At 44.5% G+C, this 22,540-nt stretch overlaps 1 protein-coding gene across 10 annotated transcripts in view; it reads left to right on the forward strand.

Moving 5' to 3' along the window:
• KLHL3 (kelch like family member 3) overlaps positions 1-10,826 on the forward strand; it is a 551,388-nt gene extending 540,562 nt beyond the window's left edge. For 5 of the 10 annotated variants that reach the window (XM_036281814.1, XM_036281809.1, XM_036281815.1 and 2 more), the window contains 3 exons: positions 3,579-3,622; positions 4,235-4,484; positions 10,726-10,826. In XM_036281814.1, the coding sequence (XP_036137707.1) occupies positions 3,579-3,622; positions 4,235-4,240 (50 nt within the window). In that variant the 3' untranslated portion in view covers positions 4,241-4,484; positions 10,726-10,826. Of the gene's footprint in view, positions 1-2,623; positions 2,673-3,578; positions 3,623-4,231; positions 4,485-10,725 lie in introns of all 10 variants that reach the window. The other 5 variants (XM_036281813.1, XM_036281811.1, XM_036281812.1 and 2 more) reach the window with 4 other exon arrangements.
• The last annotated feature ends 11,714 nt before the right edge of the window (positions 10,827-22,540 follow it).

Consider the following 22,540-nt stretch of genomic DNA (forward strand, 5'->3'; position numbering starts at 1 on the left):
TTCTGCTGGATATCATTAAGAATTATAGAAAACCAAAGTTGGAAGGCCTCATGGTCAATAAGTCTGGAAAACAATGGGTTGAAAAATTAAATAGGTTTCTTTACCATAGGACTTGTCAGAGCCTATACGAATGTGTGTATTGCGAGCGTCTAATGGGGGCTATGATATACTTCTCCAGGGAAGCATTTTTTTTCACTGAGAGTCTGTGCCTTGTGCTCTTGAAGGAATGTGCTGTACACTCCCCTTTCTAAGGAAATGCTTTCAATGGCTCAGAGGGGGCTTATCGTCAGCCTGAGTCATGGTGATGGGCTGTTGATGGCGATGAACAGAAAGTGCCTTCCCTCTTGCCCAGCCCACTGTGTCATGGGGGCAGCTCCGGACAGCACCCAGCCATGCTCCATGACTGACGGCTGCCAGGGTGAGCTTTCAGAGCTGAACAACCTTGATACCCGGTCTGGAAGCCAGAGGTGGTTGCGAATGCCTTTCAGGGCCTAGAACACTCGCATGCTGCTTCACTGCAGATTGCCCTCCACTCTTGAATGCCGCACCCCCGCAGGAAATTCCACGTCTCACTGACCTGTTCTTGCTCCACTGGGAGCACAGATGGTCTGCAAGGTGTTCTCGGCCCTTACCTGGGGACTTACGGTGGTTGCTGTGGTTCCTTTTATGACTACTGTCCTCTTTGGCCATTTCTTTATGGAAGAATTTTTAGGCACATCCTCTGCTAAACAATTCATTCCACAAGGGCAGAGACATTGTATCTCCCTGTGGCACTGAGAATACAAACTTTAAAATTTGTGCTGATTGATCAAGAAAAAAATTAAAGAAAAATGCAAGGTATTGTTATGAAAAGAGGTCAGCAGCCTGGCAGTGGGCCTCCTGAGATAAGAGCTGAGCTCTTTGTCTTATCCCTGGGCACAGCCTGGGAGGCAAGGCTGTCCCCCTGCTGTGAGAAGGCCAAACCCCAATAGCAGTAGGAGAGGCTCCAGGTACATCTGGAAAAGGCTCTGCCTGACTAAAGTCACTGGGCCAATAATGAACAGCAACAGATCCTGGAAGAAGGATCTGCCTGGAGGTCTGATGGAATTTCTGCAGCCTCTTGGGAGGCAGTGTAGCAGGACAGTTAGGAACATGGGTGTCCGGGGACAGACCACCCAGGTCGGAATCATGGCTCCCTAGAGATTAGCCAGCTGTCCTTGAGCAACTCAGTTAATGTTCTGAGACTTGGTCTTCTCATATGTAAATTGGGTTGAAATAGCTCCTTTTTCATAGGTTGTTGTGAGATTGTATGAGATTACTGCACAGGGTGCTTAGGACAGCTCTGGGCACACAGTAAGTGCCCAATGAACATTGGCCGTTATTAGTCACCACTTCCCCTAACTGCTTGGTGCAAAGCTCACCTCCGCTCAGGCTCTCCCACCCAGGCTGAGATCGCCACAGCCACATGGGGTGAGCCTGGACTGATGTATTCAAACAGGAAAATTATTTTTCTCATAATTAGAGTGGTGAATTTTGCTGCCCTCCTCGCCAAATTATAATAGTCCCCAAAGTCAAATTACTTGTTTACTCTCTTGCTTTGCCTCTTAATAGCTGCAAGAACTCGGGCAGTTTCTTCAACTGCAAAAATGCAGTTGGTAATAGCACTGACTTTGTTCTGCTATTGCAAAGGTTGAATGGAAATATATGCCAAGTGGTCAGCACATAGTAAATTCTCAAACAAGAGTAGCTGCTATGACTCTTTGTGTGGCATGTTTGCCAGCCAGGAGAGAGCCACCACTGCTGCTTTTGCTCCCTGGCGGGGCTGACAAACATTGTTGGGAGCTGCAGGGCCCTGGTAGCCATTGTGAAAACCAGAAGCAGTCCCTTTACCACCCAGCGTAAATAGTAAGGCTCCTGGGGAGTAGTGGGTAGATGAGACCCAGGCAGCCAAGCTGGGAGGGCAGCTTCACAGGGGCAGGAAAACACCTCTTCCCTCCTCCTCTCAGCGGGGGAAAGGAAGAGGCTGAGAACAAGAGGATCCAGGAACTGCGGCCTGGCAATCAGCACAGAGGTAATCACATGTCCACAGGCTCTGAGCGCACAGGGATAATGGGGCAGAGTGGGAGGATTGGCCAGGAGGGGGGAAGAGAGCAGCTTACAGGGTGAGCAGCGAGAAGAGTGATGAAATCGTCCCTCAAGTTGCAAGCCACCTCCTGGGGTCAGGCTTTCGCTCCACTAAGGAAATCATCTGGAGAGCAGCCTGCTGAGCACTCACTGCCATGAATTCATGGGAGAATATACCCGTCCTACCACTGAGGGGCGGGTGGCTGGCCCAGGGGCTGCCAGCAGACCGTGTGCACGCTCCAGTGGGCCTCAGGAGCGGGACATTCAGGAATGGTTGTGTCTGGGGCTGCAGCTCTTCAGAGACAGAGTTCTGGTCAGATGGGATATCTCTGTACCTGTCTTCCCTTTTGACAGCCCCATCACCACCTTCTCTAGGAAGAAGGAAGATATGTCAGGAAAAAGGGGGCCCAAACCTGAAAAGAATATAGGAGATGATAATGCCGGACAAACCTCTCAAGTATGCAAAAAAATGCCCAGTGCAGATTAACACCTCACTGAGATTTCATGTTTCACCTATCAGGAGAAAAATCCAAAAGGTGATGACCCGTCTGCTTACTAGCTGGAATGAGGTAGGCACTCACATACATTGCTGGTGGGGGTATTAATTGAGGCAACCCGTGGGAGGGGAGTGTAACTAGGCAATACCTGTTACCAGTGCTTAGGCCCTTTGCATATACACAAGCAAATCCACTTCTGCAATTTAACCTACAGATACAGCTACACATGAGTGAATGAGGTTTCCATGAGATTATTCATTGCAGCATTGTTGTAATAGAAAAACATAAGACACAGCTGCAATTTACAGCAATAGGAGACTAGCCCATATAGTGGGCTATATGTAACTTAAAAAAAAAAAAACTTGAGAAAAATGGCCAAAATTCATGAACAGACTATGGAAAAAGACACAAAGTATATGAGAAGATACTCAACTTCACTTGTTATAAGAGACATGCAAATTAAAACTACACTATGATACCATTTCTTACCTATCATAGTTTCAGAAATTCAAAAGTTTCATTTCATATTCTGTCAGTGAGGCCATGGGGAAGCCAGACTGTCATATGTCCCTGGTTGGAGTACCAAATGGCTCAGCCCATGCAGGGGCATTTAACACGATCTCACAAAACTGCATATGCTTTCACTCTGACCCAGCAATCCCACTTCTAGGAACGTACCCCAAAGATAGAACTCCACAAATATAAAATGACAAGTGCACAAAGTTATTCACTTACCTTCATAGATAATGCCAGAAAATATTGAAGCAATCTAAATGCCTGTCCACAGGAGATGAGCTAAATACTGTAAATCCACACAGTGGAAAGATTCTGCAGCCATATTAAAGAAAAGAAAGATATTTATCATCTGCTATGGACTCTTTCCAGGACATATGGTGAAGAGGAAAAAGTCAGGTGCCAAAGATACATACACACACACACAGAAAATAAAAACATTCACTTATCTACTTGTCTTTATAGAAGGAAACAAACCAGAAGCTAAGGAGAATGATTACCTACAGGAGGTGGGTGTAACAGAGAGGAAAGCATAGCAGGGAGTAATATTTCTCAGACATTTTATATAGTTTTGATTTTGAACATGTAAATATTTTATACTTTCAATAAATAGATTTTAAAATGACAAAACGCAAACTGAAGTTGAATACAAACACTAATAATCCTAGATGTATATTAAAATGGTAATAAAATTACTTAGAAAACAAGAATTTCTTCAAGAATTTGAAATTTGAACACACTATTCTGACTATAAACCTTTGTGGGACATAGTTTAAGGACAAAAACTGCAAAGAAATCTTGAACTTTACTTTGTAGGCTATTGTGTGTGGTAACAGTGGTGCTATAATTCCTAGACTCTTTTGTGTATATAGAAGAATAAAATAGTAATTGTATTGATATACATGGGAATCAGGGTTCTCACTGTAGGAAAAATAGAGAGCTTTATGGCATCTAGCAATGTGGTATTAGATTTAAATAGAAAGGATCAGCATGGGCTCCTAATTTACATAAATTCCAACCTCCATGCACTTAAAAAGTCTAAAAGTAATGACAAGTCCCACTAGTGACAGTCACATCCAGCACCCAGATGTTGGTTTCTAATTACCACTTCTCATTAGAAGGAATGAAGACTCTCTGGGTAAATGTCTGATCCTGGGGCCGGGAAGGAGGAAGGACGAGATAAACCTGGAACCTGTCGCCATGCCAGAAAGCAAGAGAGTGCTGACAAGGACCAAGAGTGAGCGCGAGTGGATCCCGCAGACTTGAAGCAATTGGAGCATCAGGAGGAATAATGACAACACACTGAATGATAACAGACTGACGTTTTAAAAATACATGTGTCCACATTGCCACAGTGTTATTACTAAAAAGGTGGGAGAGTAATGAAGCTCTTCTACTAAAAAATTTTTTTTTCTTTATTGCTTTTATAGAGAGAGGAAGGGAGAGGGAGAGGGAGAGAGAAACATTGATGAGAGAGAACAACGATTGGCCGCCTCCTGCATGCCCCCCACGGAGGATTGGGACCACAACCCGGGCATGTATTCTGACCAGGAATCAAACCAGCGACCTCTTGGTGCATGGGTCAGCTCTCAACCACTGAGCCACACCAGCCGGGCTGAAGCTCTTTATTGAAAAATACTAGCTAAAAAACATAGAAAGAATACAATTGGAAAACCACCACTTTCCAGGCCCCAATATGATAACTGATACAGGCTAGGACCATCAATGGGTGCCCAAACCATTCATTGGGTGAAAGGTTAAGAACAGGATATTTATATGGTCTCAAAATTCTAACCCATGTATTATTTACCGAATACAAAGGGTACAGGGTACCTTTATAAGGACGAATCTGGCAGATTCCACCTTAACCAAGTTGTCAAACTGAACATGTCCAATAGTGAAACAAATAGGCATTTGGGTATTTTATGTGATACATTGAGAAGTACATAACATCACCCATGTGACCTTCTTGCCAAAATGTCTAATCTTGAAGAAGCACTCAGACAGAGATTGTGGGATAATCCATAGAACAAGTGGCCTCAACTCTTCAAATATGTCCTGAATGATCTTCCTCCCAAAAAGGGGGGAGGTACTTCTTTCTAGACAAAAGATGATATGACAACCAAATTCAATATTCAATATCTGGCTAGATCCTGGAACGGAAAAAAGGCGTCATACATGATATTTTTTAAAAGTAGGAGAAATTTTAATGTGGACTAGGTAACAGTTGGGTATTAATGGTAAATTTCTTGGGTCTGGTAATTTTATTATTTGAAATGCAGGGTTGTTAGGAAATGTATCAGCTGAAGTTTCTTTAAAATAAGAATGAGGAAGTTCTCTATGTCCTAATATTTTTAAAAGTTTCTTCAGAATATTTTACATCAAAATGGCAAGCTAGAGATTGGTGTATATAAACCTATCTTGGTTTAAAAAGTGGGGAAAAGGGGATAGATTATACAGTTTTATTTTCTTGTAGGTGCACATGTACTTTTGGGAAGGATATGCAAAAAATTAGTGACAGTGGTGACCTGCAGCAGGTAGCAAAGAGGAGCAGGGAATACAACAGGGCAGAGAAGAAACAAGTGGGAACAAGTGTATTCACTGTGTACATTTAAAAATATGTGGAACCATGAGTAGGTATTATTTAATTAAAAAAAAAAGGTGAACATTGATGTTTTAGAAAAATATAAGAATCTAGGACGTGGAAGAAATAGGTCAATGAAAGAACTTGGGAACCTTCAGGGGGAGGCCCAAATCTTTTTCTAGAGGTGTCAGCGATGTCCTTGGTGTGCAACACATGGTCTTCTCAGGCTGAGGCGGGGGAGCAGGCATACAGTCCAACACAACTTGTCCATAGTTTTCCAGTTTTGCATATTCTTGTTTCCTGGCAATGCAGAGATTCCTTTTCTAAAATTTATCCTAAGGAAATAATTACAAGGGTGAACAAAGATTTAATCACCAAAAAGGTTCATTGCAACATTGTTATAATAGTGGCAAACTGAAACCATCTCAAAACTAAGCAAACAAACAATACAAATCTCAAATAAATTATACTATACTTCAGATATGGACCAAGTATGTGCCATGACACAGAAAGTTTATGTAATATTTTATTTTATTTTAAATCCTCACCCAAGGATCTTTTTCATTCATCTTCAGATAGAGCGGGAGGGAGAGAGAGAGAGAATCATTGATTGGCTGCCTCCTGCACAACCCTGACCAGGGCCAGAAACGAATGCAACTTAGGTATGTGCCCTTGACTGGAATTGAACCTGCGACTCTGGTCTCGGGCCGACGCTCTAACCACTGAGCCAAACCGGCCAAGGCTTATGTAGCATTTTAAATTAAAAGGGCATATGCATTACATGGTTATATTTAAAATTGTGGACATGTAGATATATAAAAGCATAAAGCAATATAGCTGTCTTTGGCTGATGAGACTATAGGAACTTTATTTTTACCCCTTCTGTTTATTTTTTTTTAATTTCCTAAAAAAAGATTTTATAACTATAATTATTTAAAATAGTGAATTTATTTCTGTAAATAGGACTGGAACATCCCCAGAAAACTTGTGGAGAGGTACAATCCAGACACCTTTCCCACTAATGTCTAGGTTGAGAAGAGATTGCAGGCCGCTCAGAGTTCGGGGACAGCTGCTTGCGTCTCCAGTTCTTGTAACATTTCTGAGTGTAACTTGCAGTTGGGGGTGTGTGTGTGCACGCTGCCCACTGGCTAGGGTATCAAAACAAGCTGTCAGCCTGCCAACAACCCCTAAGAGCAGCTCTGCGCAAGAGCAGGTCACCTCTGCTGGACCGTGGCCGTGCTGCCCGGCTAACTCCCCAGAGAATGATCACACTCGAGGGGAAGTATCCTCATCTTGACAGAGTGCCCCTTGTCAGCTCAGACAGCACCTGAAGCTAAGGACAGCAGCATACATCAGCATATTTTTATGACTCTGGAAAGAGGGATGCTGGCTGCATGTAAGGAAGTTGAAAGAAATCGCAGTATCCGTCAACTTGCTGGCTGCCCATCCAGTGAATGCAATGCGGTTTTCTTCCGTCATCAGCACGGCATGCTCAGCCATGGAGGTTTGGAGTCCACCCCAAGTCTGAAGCTCCCCTTCTTGTCATTAGCTCTTCTATTTGAGAGGTCTCTTACAGCTGGGAACCTCGGGTTCCTCAGGGATCTCTAGAAGAGGTCTGACGATGGGACAAGCCGTGTGCAGTGCTGGGAACAGAAGTCTATATACGGGGGCGGCAAGAGTAGGTTTCCAGCTGTGAGTACGCGAAACACAGAGTTGACTCTTGTATCAATTTCCCTATGAACAACTGGAAACCTTCTTTTGCCAACCCCTGTATATGCTCTTCTAGAGACATTTTGGAAGATGGAGACTCCTCTGTTGTCTGTTTTTCTGTCCTCTGGTGTGCTTGTGTGTCTCCGGCCTCAGATCGATTTTTGCCAGCTTCTTGAGTTCTGTGTAGTTGCATCGTAATTGCTTCATGCAGATTCACTGTGAAGGACGAGCAAACGACCCGGCAGGCACAGATTGCAAATAAGTGTTGGGTATAAAACACACATTGAATGTGCAACTATTTGAAATGTTGCTTCAGAGAAGACTTTATATTTTGGAAACATACCTGTGTGTCTGATAGTAAAAACCCCTGACAGTTCAACAGAACTTTTCCAGATAAACAAGAACCAAGTTGGGGCTCTTATGAAAAGATTAGTTTACCATTTGTCAAAAGCATAAGTTTGTACACAGATCTTCATGTTGTTAAGAGGAGTTTGGCTGGAACTTGGACTTGATATTCCAGGGTTCTGCTTTGCCCACTGTGTTTGTTCAGCTGCCATGATTTGTGCTTCTTTTCAGCTGTCATGACCATGGCAGCCCTTTGGCATTAGAGACGTTGTCTAATCTCAGTGGGATCACAAGCGAATGAAATGAGTGTGTGATTTGGTAGTCTCTTCAACTATCAAAGTTTGGAGAAATGTGTTCGTTTAGATTGGTAACATGTATTTCTTTATGAGAACATTTTATATGAATATAACCACAATTGGTGACCTGGGTGCTTGTCAGTCACCTCCTCCCATTCAGTCATGGCCCTGGGTTCTGGTGTCACCTGACCTTCCCTGATTTCCATTGGTTTGCACATGTTCTCTCCTGGCTTTCTGACCTGATTGATATCTCTGTCTTTTTGTCTAGCTCCTGTTTTGCTCTCAAACTTTAAATATTGGTGGTTCTCCGGGGTTCCTTCCTCAGGCCTCTTCTTACTTTATTCGTCTCTCCTGGATGGTTTAATTCACTAGGAACGCTTTCATACAGATGCTCACACTCTTCCTATGTACCTCCAGCCCGGGCTGGGGGCTCACGGTGCAGGTCATCCAGCTGCGCAGTGGCACGTCCACTCGGAAGACCTCTCCTGACGGCAGTTCAAACGCAGCACGTGCAAAACCGAGCTCCGCTTTCTCCTCCGTCATTGTGAGTGCCATCCATCCAGTCACCCAGCTCTGTGGGCTGGTGTCACCCCTGGATCCCCCATCTCCCTTTCCCCTCCCCAAGCCTGTCCACTATGCCGCCTCTACTCTCAAATGGTCTTTTATTTCCTGGCTTCTTGTCAGTCTCTTCGCCGAGCCCCCCCCCCCCCCCCATTTCTTGCCATTCCATCTCCTGGCCAGCTTGCGTCCAGAAAAAGTCCCAACTGTTACTGTGGGTTGTGAGGCTTCTCTGTGCTCTGGCTCCCAGCACCCCTTGAACCCCATTCTTAGTCCCTGAGCCAGTCCACGTCCACCAGCCCCATCAGGCTACCCTAGTTCCCAGACCTGATGTGCCCTTGCCTGCCAGTGTGCCTCTAACCCCCTGGTTCTCAGCTGCAGGGGCTTTTGACCTCCAGGGGACATTTAACAATGTCTGAAGACATTTTTGGTTGTCACAACAGGAGTGGGCGGGAGAGGGAGTTGCTGCTGGCATCTGGAGACCAGGGATACTGCTAAATGTCCTACAGTGCACGAGACAGCCTCCTCATGAAGAATTCTCTGGCCCAGGATGTCAGTAGTGCAGAGGTTGAGAAACACAGTCATACCGCTTGGTGTGTTCTTTTAGCTTTTTCCCAGGTCATGCACAATCCACCTCTGTAGCTTTTGACTCGCTCCCCGTAACCCCGGGCAAGTGACTTAACTGTTCTGTGTCTCACTGTCCTCCCCCGTAAAATGCAAGTAATCATAATTCTACCTCGTATGTATGTTGTGAGGACTAAACGAGTGAAGAGTCCACTGGGACAGTGTCTGAGACATAGCATTTGCTCAATAAATGTTAGTTGCCGATATCATTGTTATTATTGGATCTATTTTAAAATCTTTATTTTTGGACCTATTCCAGCAGCGTTCCTCACTTCTTCCTTTGTCATCCCTAGACTGTGAGCACCGTGAGGAAATGATCTCTGTTCATTGCTCAGCTCAGGGTCTGGTGCAGAGCAGGCTCCTCATACATGTTTGCTATTAGAATGAATGATTCCATTTGTTGCATCTATTTTTATGTTATAAATTCAGAGTTCTCCACTGATGCAAAATCAACAAAATTCCACCATTGTTAAGCAGGGCTTCATAAATGTTAGCTATTACCATTAATATATAATCATAAATATAACTTATAATTATATACTATTACATCATATATAATTCTCTGCTCATATAATTCTTAATTTTCAAACCATGTTTTCTCACTGAGCTGTTTGGTGTCAGCTCTTCATTACAAGTGCATTTTCCTCGTGGAGGCTGTGGCTGGGGAAGCGATTTCCCAGTAGACCGTGGGTCGCTTGGGTACTGGCGTGTGCCGCAGGCGGCCCGTGGCACGGTGAGGTTTGCCACATGCACCTCTGTACTCATTTCCTCCATAAACGGAAGAAAACCCTGGACTTTCCAGATCACATGGCAGATGCCCCCCCGCCCAGTGCGGGAGAGCCCCTGCCCCTTGCTGTGGTGGGAATACTGGGAAAGAGGGCTCTGAGTTGCCTGGCTGACATTTTGAATGCTGGGCTCTGGAAAGGTTGAATGGAGGTTCAGAGCTTCAACAGGTTTTATCACACCGCGAAGCTCATGTCATGGGAGGTCGTCTAACTTGACAATTGAGTCCTCAGGGACTCTGCCATGGGCAGAACTTCAGGCCAGACACACATTTGCCCTCATGGTTCCCTAGGCTCGGGGGGAGTTCCTGGCTACGTGCAGCGATTCTGGTGGAGGAGTCGGGCAGTAAGCAAGTAGACACATGGGACCATTTCAGAGAGCAAGGAACACTGGGAAGGCAGTGCCACAGGGTGATGTGGAGTGTGGGGGGAGGTTCCTTCAGAGGGTAGTCAGGAGAGCCCTTCTAAGGAGGGGGCATTGGGACCAGCCATGGAGGATGTGGGGATAGACCTTGCCAAGCAAGGGGACCAGCACGTGCAAAGGCCTTGAAGCTGGAGTGAGCTCAGAGTTCTCAGCGAAGCTTTCTCTGTTTCTTCTGGTGACTTAGTTGGTGTTAATGAGCTCCTAATCTGCTTTGTTCATCTCTGAAATATTAAGCACACTGCCTTGTAACTTACACGTGGACATTTCTTCCTGCCCCTCATTCTTGCAGACTCTTTTAATCCTTCAAGAATATTGTGTCTGGCCCTGGCCGGTTTGGCTCAGCGGGTAGAGCGTCAGCCGGCGGTCCTGAGATATCTGGGTTCGGTTCCCGCTAAGGGTACGTACCTCGGTTGCAGTTTGTCCCCGGCCCTGGTAGGCCGTGCGGGTGGCAGCCACTCGGTGTGTTCCTTTCACATCGATGTTTCTCACTCTCTCTCTGTTCCTCTCTCTGCCTCCCACTCTACCTGAACAAAAATGGAAAAATGTCCTCAGGTGAGGATTAAAAAAAAAAAGAACATTGTGTCTGAAATGAGGGCAATTAATGGCAACAGCTAATGTTTCTTAAGCCCCTGATGAACAGGGCTACGCGATGATCTAAGAGTTTTGCAGGTATTTCCTCATTTAATACGCATAGTAACCTCCTGAGGTCGATATCACTGTAATTATCATTTTTCAGATGAGAAAACTGAGGTGCAGGCCAAGGAACTTGCCAGGAAGTGGCTGAGCGGGTTCTGAGCCAGGCAGTCGGCCCATGAGTCTGCCCCTTGACCAGTGCTCCATCGAGCTTTCTAGTGCTTGTGGCACACAGGCATGGGTCCGCCCCGAGGAGGCCCTTGTCACCTAAGTGTGGGAGCTGTGGCCTCAACTGCATTCAGCCACAGGCGCCCCAGCGCCCCGACTGGCTGGAGGCGCTGGGCTCTGGCTGCTGCCAGAGGAGCAGCGCACAGTGGACATGGCTGCTGCCTCCGCACCTGGCTGTGTCCTGGCTGTCGAGGATAAATGAGCTGGTAACAACTGGCGGAAGTTATGAAACAGGTTCCACCAGGGAGAAAGAAGAGAAAATAAAGGTGTCTGTGAGGACTCAGGCAACCAGGGGGCAGGCTCGGGGTGCCCCGGCCTGCAGGACCTTCCCGCGCACTCTCTCCCGACTTCAGTGAGGCCTGCAGGCCCAGGTGGGGAGTTGATCTCATCAGCCAGGGGGTCTTGCTTCTCATTCTCCCCCCTGTCTGGTACTCAGACCAGTCTCCTGGCTCTACGAGCCTCAGTCTCTTTGTCTGCAAAATGCTGAGGATGCGGACACCGGCCTCCCCGCGAGTCTGCGAACCGGCAGCGGTGCTGGGCCGGCGCCTGCTCTGTGGTGTGAGATGCTGCGGCAGTGGGAGTGGTGGTGAGAGTTAGACCACAGGCAGGTTCGCGGGAAGATGTTTCTGAAGGATCGGAGGGGGTCTTTTATTGTCTCTTCATCCCGTGAGTCCCAGGACGTGAGACTTGGCTGCATTTTGCTGTTTCCAGGTTAGGCTAAAATTTTCCTAAAGGGCAGCTGTTTTCATAAAGCCTCCTTAGAGCCCAGGCACAGCAGCGTGACCCTGGGCCTCAGCCTCCCCGAGGTGCTCGCATTCCAATGGCAGCGGAATTCCAGCCATTGGACCCTCTCTCCCCTGCCCCTAACTCCACAGTTAGGCGACTGTTATTACCAACTACGACAGCATTTCAAGGGATTGCCCCAACAGCCGCTTCGTTAAGGAAGACATTTCTGGAAGTTTCTTTCCTCACTGACTTTGTGTCCAGCAAGTTCCCCATTGCTCTCCCCCATTGGATGTGAACACACACAGTACCCAGCTGCCCACACTCTGGATACAGACGGTTTAAAAGGAACTAGAACCTCTGTAACTCTGACTCTTTAAGATCTGCCTGAGCATCACACACTCAAACAGATTGTATACTCAGGGAGGTGAAATTTCACGGACCTCCCAAGGCATGGCTTGATGAATTAATTATTTCATTCGTTTGACAAACATTTATCAGGCACTAACACACACCAGGCACTTTTATAGACCCTGGAGAGACAGAGGTAGACAAGACCGGAAAAGTCTCTACTCATCGGGGTGTTAAATTCGAATAGGGATGCAGACAACAAACCATACATTTAGATCAATTAGAATTTCTGATAGAGCTAAATGCAATCGAGAAGACATCACAGCATGATGAGACAGGTGTGCTGGCAAGGCGTACTTCTTCCATGGGCACAGAAATGAAATACAAGTGGTAGGAAGGCCTTACTGAAGGCCTGCAAGCCCAGTAGAGGCAGCGGGGTTACATCTGGGGAAAGGCATTCCAGCTAGAGTGAGCGGCAAGTGTGGAGGCCCAGTGGTGGGAATGAACTTGGCATGTTTGAGGGATAAAAAGTCTTATGTCTGGAGTATATTAAGTGGGCAGAAGTGTGGTGGAATAGATTGGCAGGGCTTTGTAGATCTTGCAGGGCCTTGTAGCCAGGGTAAAGAATTACATTTGTTTAAAATTAGAGATTATCTTCTCTACTCTTCAAGCTCAAGTATGACAGGTAGAAACCCACAGAGTGACCTTGCCTGGAGAGTATTTGTGACCCTGTGTCACTGGCCTCTTTACTGGACACAGTCCCCTCTGTGTGCATGATCTGCCTGGACCCTAGCCTTAGTCTGCCAGCTGACTGGGCAACTGGTTTTGTCTCCAGTAGGGTTGGGACACATGAGGGAAAGGTGGGGAATAGCTGCTGAGCCCTACTCCTGGCTCCTCCAAGTCCCCTAAGTGCTTGAAACAGGCTGGTTCTTGCCTTGTTCCTTGACCTAGAAGTCTCCCCGGAACCCTCGCATCCTAGAGCCTGGCTCCCCTGACAGGGAGATGGTAACGCAGACAGGGCAGGGACACTCAGAACAGTCATGGTCAGTAACCTCCTCAGCCCCACAGATGCAGGAGCCAGGCATCCTGAACTTCCAAGCCTTTCCTATTCCCCAGCATGGGCTTTCCCCACCCCAGACCGCCATGCAGGCTGCTGCATATCAATCTTCCATTCATCCTTAAATGGACCTGCTTGGGTGTTTACAAAGACTGCTCACTGTTGGTGAATTAAGTCCACGCCTCTTAGCCCGGCCTCCAAGGCCCTTTCCAGTTGAGTCCTACTTACTGCCCATTCTTTTCCCTCTTCCCCTGCACAGATCTGCTCCCACAGCAGGCTTGTTTACTTGCAGTCTCTCAGTAGAGCTTATAATTTCTGAACTTGTGCATGCATGCATGCCACACCTGTCTCCTGGCATGTCTTCCTATTGTCCTAGCACCACAGGTGCACCTTGAATTTCCAGACCTGCCCCTCCAGGAAGCCTCTCCTGATTGCTTTAGTGCATGAAGATCTTTCATATACCTCTGAGCAGCTTATGTGCTTACAGTTTTCAGTTGTTACACCTGCCAAGATAGTTCTTTTTCCTTTGTGTCTCTCCCAATATACCATCAGTAGAAGGAAGCAGCTGCCTTATGGACAGTGATGATGAAAACATCATGAGGGGTGGTAAAAACCTGTGAACCATACATACCTCTTTCAGGTCAGGGTGGGAGTCTATTCCAGATGAAACAGTCCAGAAAGAGGGAGTGGCACCATTTAAATTTTTAGGCGGTCCCAGTTAGCTCTCCAGATAATTTCCAAAATGAGTCCATTGCTGATATATCTCCTCAGAACTCCAGCTCTGAGGAATGCTGTTTTGTTACCCGTAGCCCTGAATCAGCTCGCATCCCTTGTACAGTGCAAGGACGTCTTGCTCTCGGAACCACTGATGGGCAAACTCCCCACAGCTTGGAGTTGGAGGTGTCCTTTCTGTCTGAGGAAAGTCGGTTCTAGAGATGGTTGGGCCTGGTCACAGGGACTGTCTTGTTGCTTCTGGCATGGATTTGATGAATGTTCTTGTCTCAGACCTCAGGGAGCGTTCCCTGCCCTTGAAATTAGTAACAAGTCTTGTTTTTAGCCCCTAGGAGACTGTGTGACATACACAGGCACACACACTTATCTGGAGCAAGAGGAGGGTCCTTCTTGTTCAACATGCTGTCAGCAACACACTCACATGGCACAGGGGGTTTGACGTGGGCTGCTTGCTCAGAGCTGCTCACCCACTTTTATTGAGAAATGGCAACATGGCCAGGCATGAGGGATACACACTCCTTCCTTCTTGTGTGCCTTCTGTTTCTCTGCTGGTAAACATCATTTCAGTAAGCACAATCAAGTTTGTGAACTACCCTTATGGACTTAGAATTAGTAAAACTATCCAAATCAGCTGCTTCTAAGATTCATTTTGGTGTAAGCATTTCTGTAGTATTTTATATTAGCTGGGGGAGGTGGCTAATCGGTGTGTTTTTGTTTGGTGGCCAAGTGCTTTCCTTGTACGCATAGAATACATGTATTTTTCTCAAAGGGACATGATATGCTCAAGAATGTTAGATTTTATCCTGTCTTTATTGGTAAATGCAAAGGAAAAAATAAAGCAAGAATGGAACTCTTACCCCAGGAGAAATTTAGATGGAGGAAAATTAGGTGTTTGAAAAACAGAAATGTTTCCTAAATTTTATAGCACCTGAGTTCTTACCATAAAAACTTGACTGAAGGCCAAGACTCACTGAGTTTTTCAAGAAGAATGACTTGTTTTGCAACGTAAGGCATCCAGGGCTGAAATATGTTGCCCTAGGCAATTAGCGTTTTCTGTGTGTGTTTCTTTTAATAGTTTCTCTTATTACAATGTAACATATATTCATTGTAGGACATTTAGAATATAGAGACAACTCGTGTGGGTTTTTTTTTTTTTTTTCCTGAGGCTCTTCCAGGTTCATTGAGAGAACCTGATCTTGGAGCCAGTTTTGGAAATGATGACCACAGCTTGTAGCTTCTTCAGGACCATTTTGCTGGCCCAGTGCATCTGTCTGGAAATTTACGATAGAGTGTGTCTGTTTATATAGATCCTCTGATGTCCACTGGCCTGTGTCCTGTGAAATGTACTGCCCTGCCCTCTCAGTGAGGGTTCAGCCTCATCTAGAGGGGGACTCTGGGACAGTGATGCTCAGTGCGCGAAGAAGCAGTCTCTCCTTAGAAGGCGTCTTGACATTTCTCTAAGTACAGGCTTCCATTTCCTGGCAGTGCATTGGCTGCCACCATTTTCTTTATTTTCAGTAACCACCGAACAGGAGTGAGTAATTTCTGTGTATTTTCTCATTTTTTATGTCCTTTGGTTTATCCCCCGCATGCAGCTCCCACTTTGTTTAGAACTGAAAGAAATTTATCTTGTTTGAGGAACAAATGGCTCTTTTTGTTTTTCTGAGATAATTAGAAAGACCAACACATTTTTGTTGAAATAACAGGTATGTGGTAATTCTTTGAGTGTGGACTCTGCATCTCCAATGTCTTTCACACTATTTAGCACATAGTAGGTACTCCAACAAGGCTAACTGAATTACTGAATTAAACATGAATGAAAACATACTGGTTTATTTCCCTGGTACAGGTAATTTCAGGGACACCTTTCACACACACTGTCCCACCCGTGTGACTGAATACAGCAGCCTTGTGTAGAAGCGATAGTCCAGGGGAGGGGATTTGAACAGCTTCTTGATTCTTGGTATGGTTTTAACAGTCCCCGGGGTGGCATTGAGTTGAAGTGTTCAGGAACTGCTCAGACTCTCCCACTGTCCACCCTGAGGCAACTCATTTGTCTCCTTGAGTGCAGGAACACTGTATTTTGCTCAAGCTTGTCTTGCATGGATAGACTTTATCTAAATTCCAGTCCGTGCCAGCACTGCCTCCGCTTCATTCGTGCTTCAACCCATTCATATCTATTTTCTCTTTGATCTTCCTCTGAAGAATTCATAAGGACCTGTGCAGGTATCTGCTTATGTGTGGGCTTCTGCTCAGAACCAGCCATACGCGAAACTCCTTTTTGATAGTGAAGCCTCATCTTACCTAGTGATTTCTCTATCAGATGAGTTACTCTCAAATTTCAATTTCCTCTCTCCTGGATATCAAGCTAAAGTGAGAAGCCCTAGACCATTAAATGGGAGGAGTACTAGAAGCCACTAGTGACTAGACCACTTACAGACTTATTTTATTTCTATTGAATAGTCTCTTGAAATAAGGATTGATATACTCACTAGCAGATGTGCAGTTGTTGGTAGTGTGCGTTAACGATGATTTCTTCCATAGATGTCAAGCTGTCTTATATAGAAGTAGCATATTTTTTATTATTGTTATGGTCTCATAGGTAAAATAAAATTAATACAAATTTCCCATTGGCCTTAGGTGGCCAGTTATTGTTTGGGTTCATGGTGGCATCCATTACAGAGTTCTGTTGCAGTTACTATAGATCATCATTTTCCTGGTTATGGGTTCTTGCCCCCATCATTCATTATGGTCTCCTTGAGGACAAGGACAGTCCCTTTTCATAAACATTCCAAGTGGTGATAACTATGCCAGAACATAATTCAGTTCAGTAAGTATTTGTCGGTTGAATAAATACATCAAAAGTCTTAGACTGGTGGGTCAGAACACCTTTGGATGTTTAGATAGGAAGATACCATGGGATCAGGGATTACTAAGATTCTTTCGCATTTAATATAGTTGGAGAATCAGAGGGAAGGTGTAAAGAGCACATTGTCTCTCAATATACCAAAAGGGGAGAAAAAAATCATTATATTAGTAAATATTAAAAGATATGCAAACAACTGCATACATTGTGATGCATGAGTTATTGGTTATATTAGTTTTGTGGTGCTATAAAGTCATATATCCCCCTCCTGTCAAAAGGAGAGAGATGCGCACTAGACTGGAATCACCACCAGTGTCTGAACATTAGGAGAAACAACTGAGCCCCAGGGAGCAGTGTTGATCAAGGACTATGGGCAGCTACAGAAGTTGCTCAGGCTTAGCCTATGGCCCCTAATGTGACCAGTATGGTGTATTAAATAAACTGGGAAAATAAATTAGTTTTGAATTCTAAGCCATGTGGAAAGTTGGTGGCTTGTAGGAAGCAGTGATTTCATTTTAAGAACAAATCCTCCAAGTGTCTCAGATTCTGGGGCTGCAGGTACTAGAGACAAGGAACAACCTAGTGTGGACCATATCAGCACACACACCCACGGAAAATAGTTTCTGACATTCCATGCTATCTCAGGGCTGTGACTTTGGCCACTCACTCTTGAGCATTATCTTTATTAAGGCTCCACCGAGCAGCTCTTTCTCTCACATACCCTGTTAGACCAGCATGGCCTCCATCTCCTAGGAGACACATGCGGTATTCTGAAAGCAGATACCTTCGTCTGACTCAGGCAACTTGGTGTGTACAGTACGGCCCTGCAAACAAAACCATCTACAAGGAAGGATCCTTCTTGATGAGTTACTGTGGGACTCTGGACAAGTTCTTTCACCTCTTCTGGCCTCACATCCATCTCAGTTGAAGAAAATAACTTCTTTATTGTCCTTAAAATAAGGTGGTATCCATCCAAGACCCAGATCTTTGAGAACTCGAGTCGGGAGCATGATAGTGAAGCAGTGTTGTCGTGAGAAATGGGCACGTGCTCTTGTGCACAGTGAAAGGTCTGCCGCTAGTGCTTCGAAACTTGGCTGCATTTCTCCTCAGTTCCCAACTGAACTAACTCATCGTACAAAGCGTTGAGAATTGAATTGTATCTGAGAAAGCCCTTTAAAACAATGGAGGTCTCATTTGGTGGTAAATTTAATTTGGAAAAAAGAGACCATTTTCTTATATATTATTTACTCTGGGTTAAAAAAAGAAAAAGGAACAGATAGATTTATGCTTTATCTTCAAGTGCTCCAAATTATGTGTGACACTTTTCAAAGAGCTCATCTCTAAAGGCAAAAAATACACTCTTCACGTATATGTGATTTGACAGCATTCTTGGCCTGGGATTGTAGAAGATCTGTCATTTATTACTCTAATCCACCAGTTGTCATTATTTGTTCAAGGGCCTTTATTGTACATTACCACAACAAAATTAAAAAAAAACAACAATGTTCTCATCATCAAATCATGTAACGTTGATGTTTATTTATCTTTCCACAGAGGAATCAATATCCACTTTTGAATGGAGCACTAATCACTGTGAGACCCCCCCCCCCAGACATTGCTGGGAGAAAACATTAGATCTCCTTATGCACCTCCCCTACATCATGCTTTTGGGGTACTTGTGTGGGTTTACAGGAATGTGACAATTGCTTTAGAGTCTAATGGTCACATAAAAGAGATTTTGAACACTCCTTCAACGATCCTCTGAATGTGTTTTGCATTCTCCTAGGTATTTTGGAGGATCAGAATCCACCCTGGTGGTACCAGAGTTGGTGTAGGGACAGCTGCCCTCTTAGACCTGGCTTCCTTCCTGTTGTCAAGTTCTCATCAATGCCTGAATGAACCCAGGAATTCTCCTTCCCATGTGCTCTCTCAGTATCACACATCGGCTCTCTTCCAGATTTCTGCTTTGGTGGCATGCAGTACTATGGAAAGCATTCCCCAACCCAGAGAGAAGACTAGTTGGAGAATTAGAATGCTTCCATGTGCCACCCAGTGGGGCCTCAAACTCCATGAAGACAGAAGCTCCTTGCTCAGGACATTGCCCTGTTTCTCTTTATCTGGCTGTTGCACGTGCACAGCACCTTGCACTCTGTGGTCGGGGTTGAGCCTCACAGTCTGCCAGCCTGAGGGTCAGTCCCACCCACAAATAGGCCAGCAGCAAACAAGACCCAATTGCAACAGGAGGCCTACATAACTCACACAAGGGACATTCTTAGTACACCCAGGTCAGGAAATCAAGGAGAGTGCACTACTGGGTCCCACAGGACACATACTACATAAGGCCATCCCACCAAGACTAGGAGTTGGGGAAATTCTGTTTGATGCATAGAAACAAACATAAAGAGACAGCCAAAAAGAGGAGACAGAGAAACAAGCCCCAAATGAAAGATCAGGGGGAATCTCCAGAAAAAGAGCTAAATAAAATGGAGGCAAGCATCTGTAATCAGATACAGAGTTTAAAAAAAATGGTTATAAAGCCCTGGCTGGTTTGGCTCAGCGGTTAAAGCGATGGCCTGTGGACCAGAGTCCCGGGTTCTGTTTCTGCTAAAGACGTGTATTTTGGTTGCAGTTTGTCGTCCCCCCCTCCCCCATTGGGGTTGTGTGGGTAAGAACCAGTCGATGTGTCTCTCTGCCCCCTTCTCTCCCTCCAGCTGTATCTGAAGATAAATGCAAAAATATCCTCGGGTGAGGAAAAAAAAATGGTTATAAGGATGTTCAAGGAAGTTACACCTACAACAGCATGACAAAGGATATAGAAACCATGAAAACCAATTGGAAATGAATAATACCATATCTGACTCAAGAATATATTTAAAGGAAGAAAAAGTAAGTTGGATGAAGCAGAGGATTGAATCAGTGATTTGGAAGACAAGGTAGAAAAAAAAACAAACACCCAATCAGAGCGGCAAACATAATTACAAAAAATAAGGATAGTTTAAGGGAACTTTGTTACCTCCAACATCTGTATCATAGGAGTTACCAGAGGAGAAAAGAGAGAGCAAGGGATCAAGAACCTGTTTGAAGAAATAATAACCATACACTTCCCTAATCTGGTGAAGGAGAAAGACACACAAGTCCAGGAAGCACAGAGTCCCAAACAAGATGAACCCAAAGAGGCCCACACCAAGAAACAGCACCATTAAAATGCAAAAGGTTAAAGCAGCAAGAGAAAAGCAGTTAGTTAGTTATGTACAAGGGAGCACCTATAAGACTGTCAAATGATTTCTCAACAGAAACTAGGCAGGCCAGATGGGACTGGCATGAAATATCCAAAGTGATGAAAAGCAAGGACCTACAACAAAGATTACTTCACCTAGCAAGGCTATCATTTAAAATTGAAGGAGAAATAAAGAGCTTCCCAGAGAAGAAAAAGCTAAAGGACTTTGTTACCACCAAACCAGTATTGTAAGAAATGTTAAAGGGCCTCCTTTAAGACATAGAAGAAGAAGAGGAAGAAAAACAAAACAAAAAAGGGAACAGAAATAAAAGAGTAAAATGGCAATAAATGTGAACCTTGAATATGGACCTATCGATAATCACTTTAACTGTAAATGGCTTAAGTGTTCCAATCAAGACATAGGGTATATGAATGAATAAGAAAGCAAGACCCATAGATATATGCTGTCTATAAGAGATCCACCTCAGAATGAAAGATACACACAGACTAAAAGGAAAGGGATGGAAAAATATTTCATGTAAATGGAAATAAAATAAAAAAAGTTGGGGTAGGAATACATATATATGACAAAATAGTCTTTAAAACAAAGGCTGTAGTAAGAGACAAAGAACACTAAATAATGATAAAAGGAGCAGAGCAACAAGAGGATATAAATCTGGTAAGCATTTATGTTTCCAACATAGGAGCACCTACATATATAAAGCAGATCTTTTTTTTTTTTTATCCTCACCCGAGGATATTTTTCCATTTTTTTACAGATAGAGTGGGAGGGAGAGAGAGGAAGGAAGAGAGAGAGAGAAACATCCACATGAAGGGACACATCGAGTGGCTGCCACCCGCACGACCAACCAGGGCCGGGGACAAACTGCAACCGAAGTACGTGCCCTTAGCGGGAACCGAACCCGGGTCTCTCCAGACCGCAGGCCGATGCTCTAACCGCTGAGCCAAACTGGCCAGGGCTATAAAGCAGATCTTAATGGACATATAGGGAGACAGTGACAGTAATACAGTCATAGTAGGGGATTTTAGCACCCCATTGACATAAATGGGTAGATTTTCCAGATAGAAAATGAACAAGGAAACAGTATGGAGTTTCCTCAAAAACTTAAAAATGAAACTGCCTTTTGACCCAGCTATTGTACTTCTGGAAATATATCCTAAGAATCCCAAAACACCAATCAGAAAGAATATAAGCACTCCTATGTTCATAGCAGCATTATTCACAATAGCCAAAATCTGGAAACAGCCCAAGTACCTATCAGTAGATGAGTGGATAAAAAAGCAATGATACATTTACACAATGGAATACTATGCAGCTGTAAAAAAAAAAAAAAAAGAAGGAAAAATCTTACCTTTTGCAACAGTAGGGATGGACCTGGAGATTATTATGCTAAATGAAATAAGCCTGATAGAGAAAGACAAATATTACATAATTTCACTTATATGTGGAATCTAATGAACAAAATAAACTGACGGACAAAGTGGAAACAGAGGCATGGGTAGGTGGAATAGACTGACAGCTGTCAGAGGGGATGGGGGAGGAGGGGACTTGATGAAAGAAGGTAAAAGGATTCACCTGGCCAAAGAACATATCACATAACCCATGGACACAGATGACAGTGATGGCCAGAGGAAAGGGGGGGTGGGGGCTGGATGGAGGGGGGCAAAGGTGGGGAAAATGGGGATATCTATAATAGTGTCAACAATAAAAAATCTTCTGTTCAAAAACCTTAAAAAAACAAAACAACAACTTTAGATTCCCATGGCTGGGTTTTGCCATACTGAAAGAAGTAGTGAATTGAGGCTATTTTATTGGTCTGAGTAACATAATGGTTTTAACTTTCAGTACACTGATATTTTGGGCCCAAGTTCTCTTGGTCTTAGATATTGGGAGAGTTTCTCACTTCTGGGCTGTTTTTGTAGATACAGCTCATGTTTTCATTTTGTCTTTCTTGTAGCTACCCCAGAGGATCACAGAGAACACACGGGGAATTGACAATTATTTTTAATGAGAGGTGTATATGGAGCAGCTTCTCGTTCTGAATTCTCTGCACTGCTTTTTAGTGGGATCGGGGTTTGGGATGTGCTTTTGGTGCTGTTTGCGTTGACAATGAATTCTGTAATCACTTTCTGGCAGGACCAAATGGGCTTTAGCTTTGGGTTTTATTTCAGAAGCATGCCTTATTTTGCTAAGCAAACCAACTAGTTAGGACCGTTGAGGAAAACACAAGCCCTCTAATATTTATCTGTCTTTGGTTTGAATGAAGGCGAAAAAC

Source organism: Molossus molossus, unplaced genomic scaffold (assembly GCF_014108415.1).
Source record: "Molossus molossus isolate mMolMol1 unplaced genomic scaffold, mMolMol1.p scaffold_m16_p_4, whole genome shotgun sequence".
In the NCBI taxonomy this organism is placed as follows: Eukaryota; Metazoa; Chordata; class Mammalia; order Chiroptera; family Molossidae; genus Molossus; species Molossus molossus.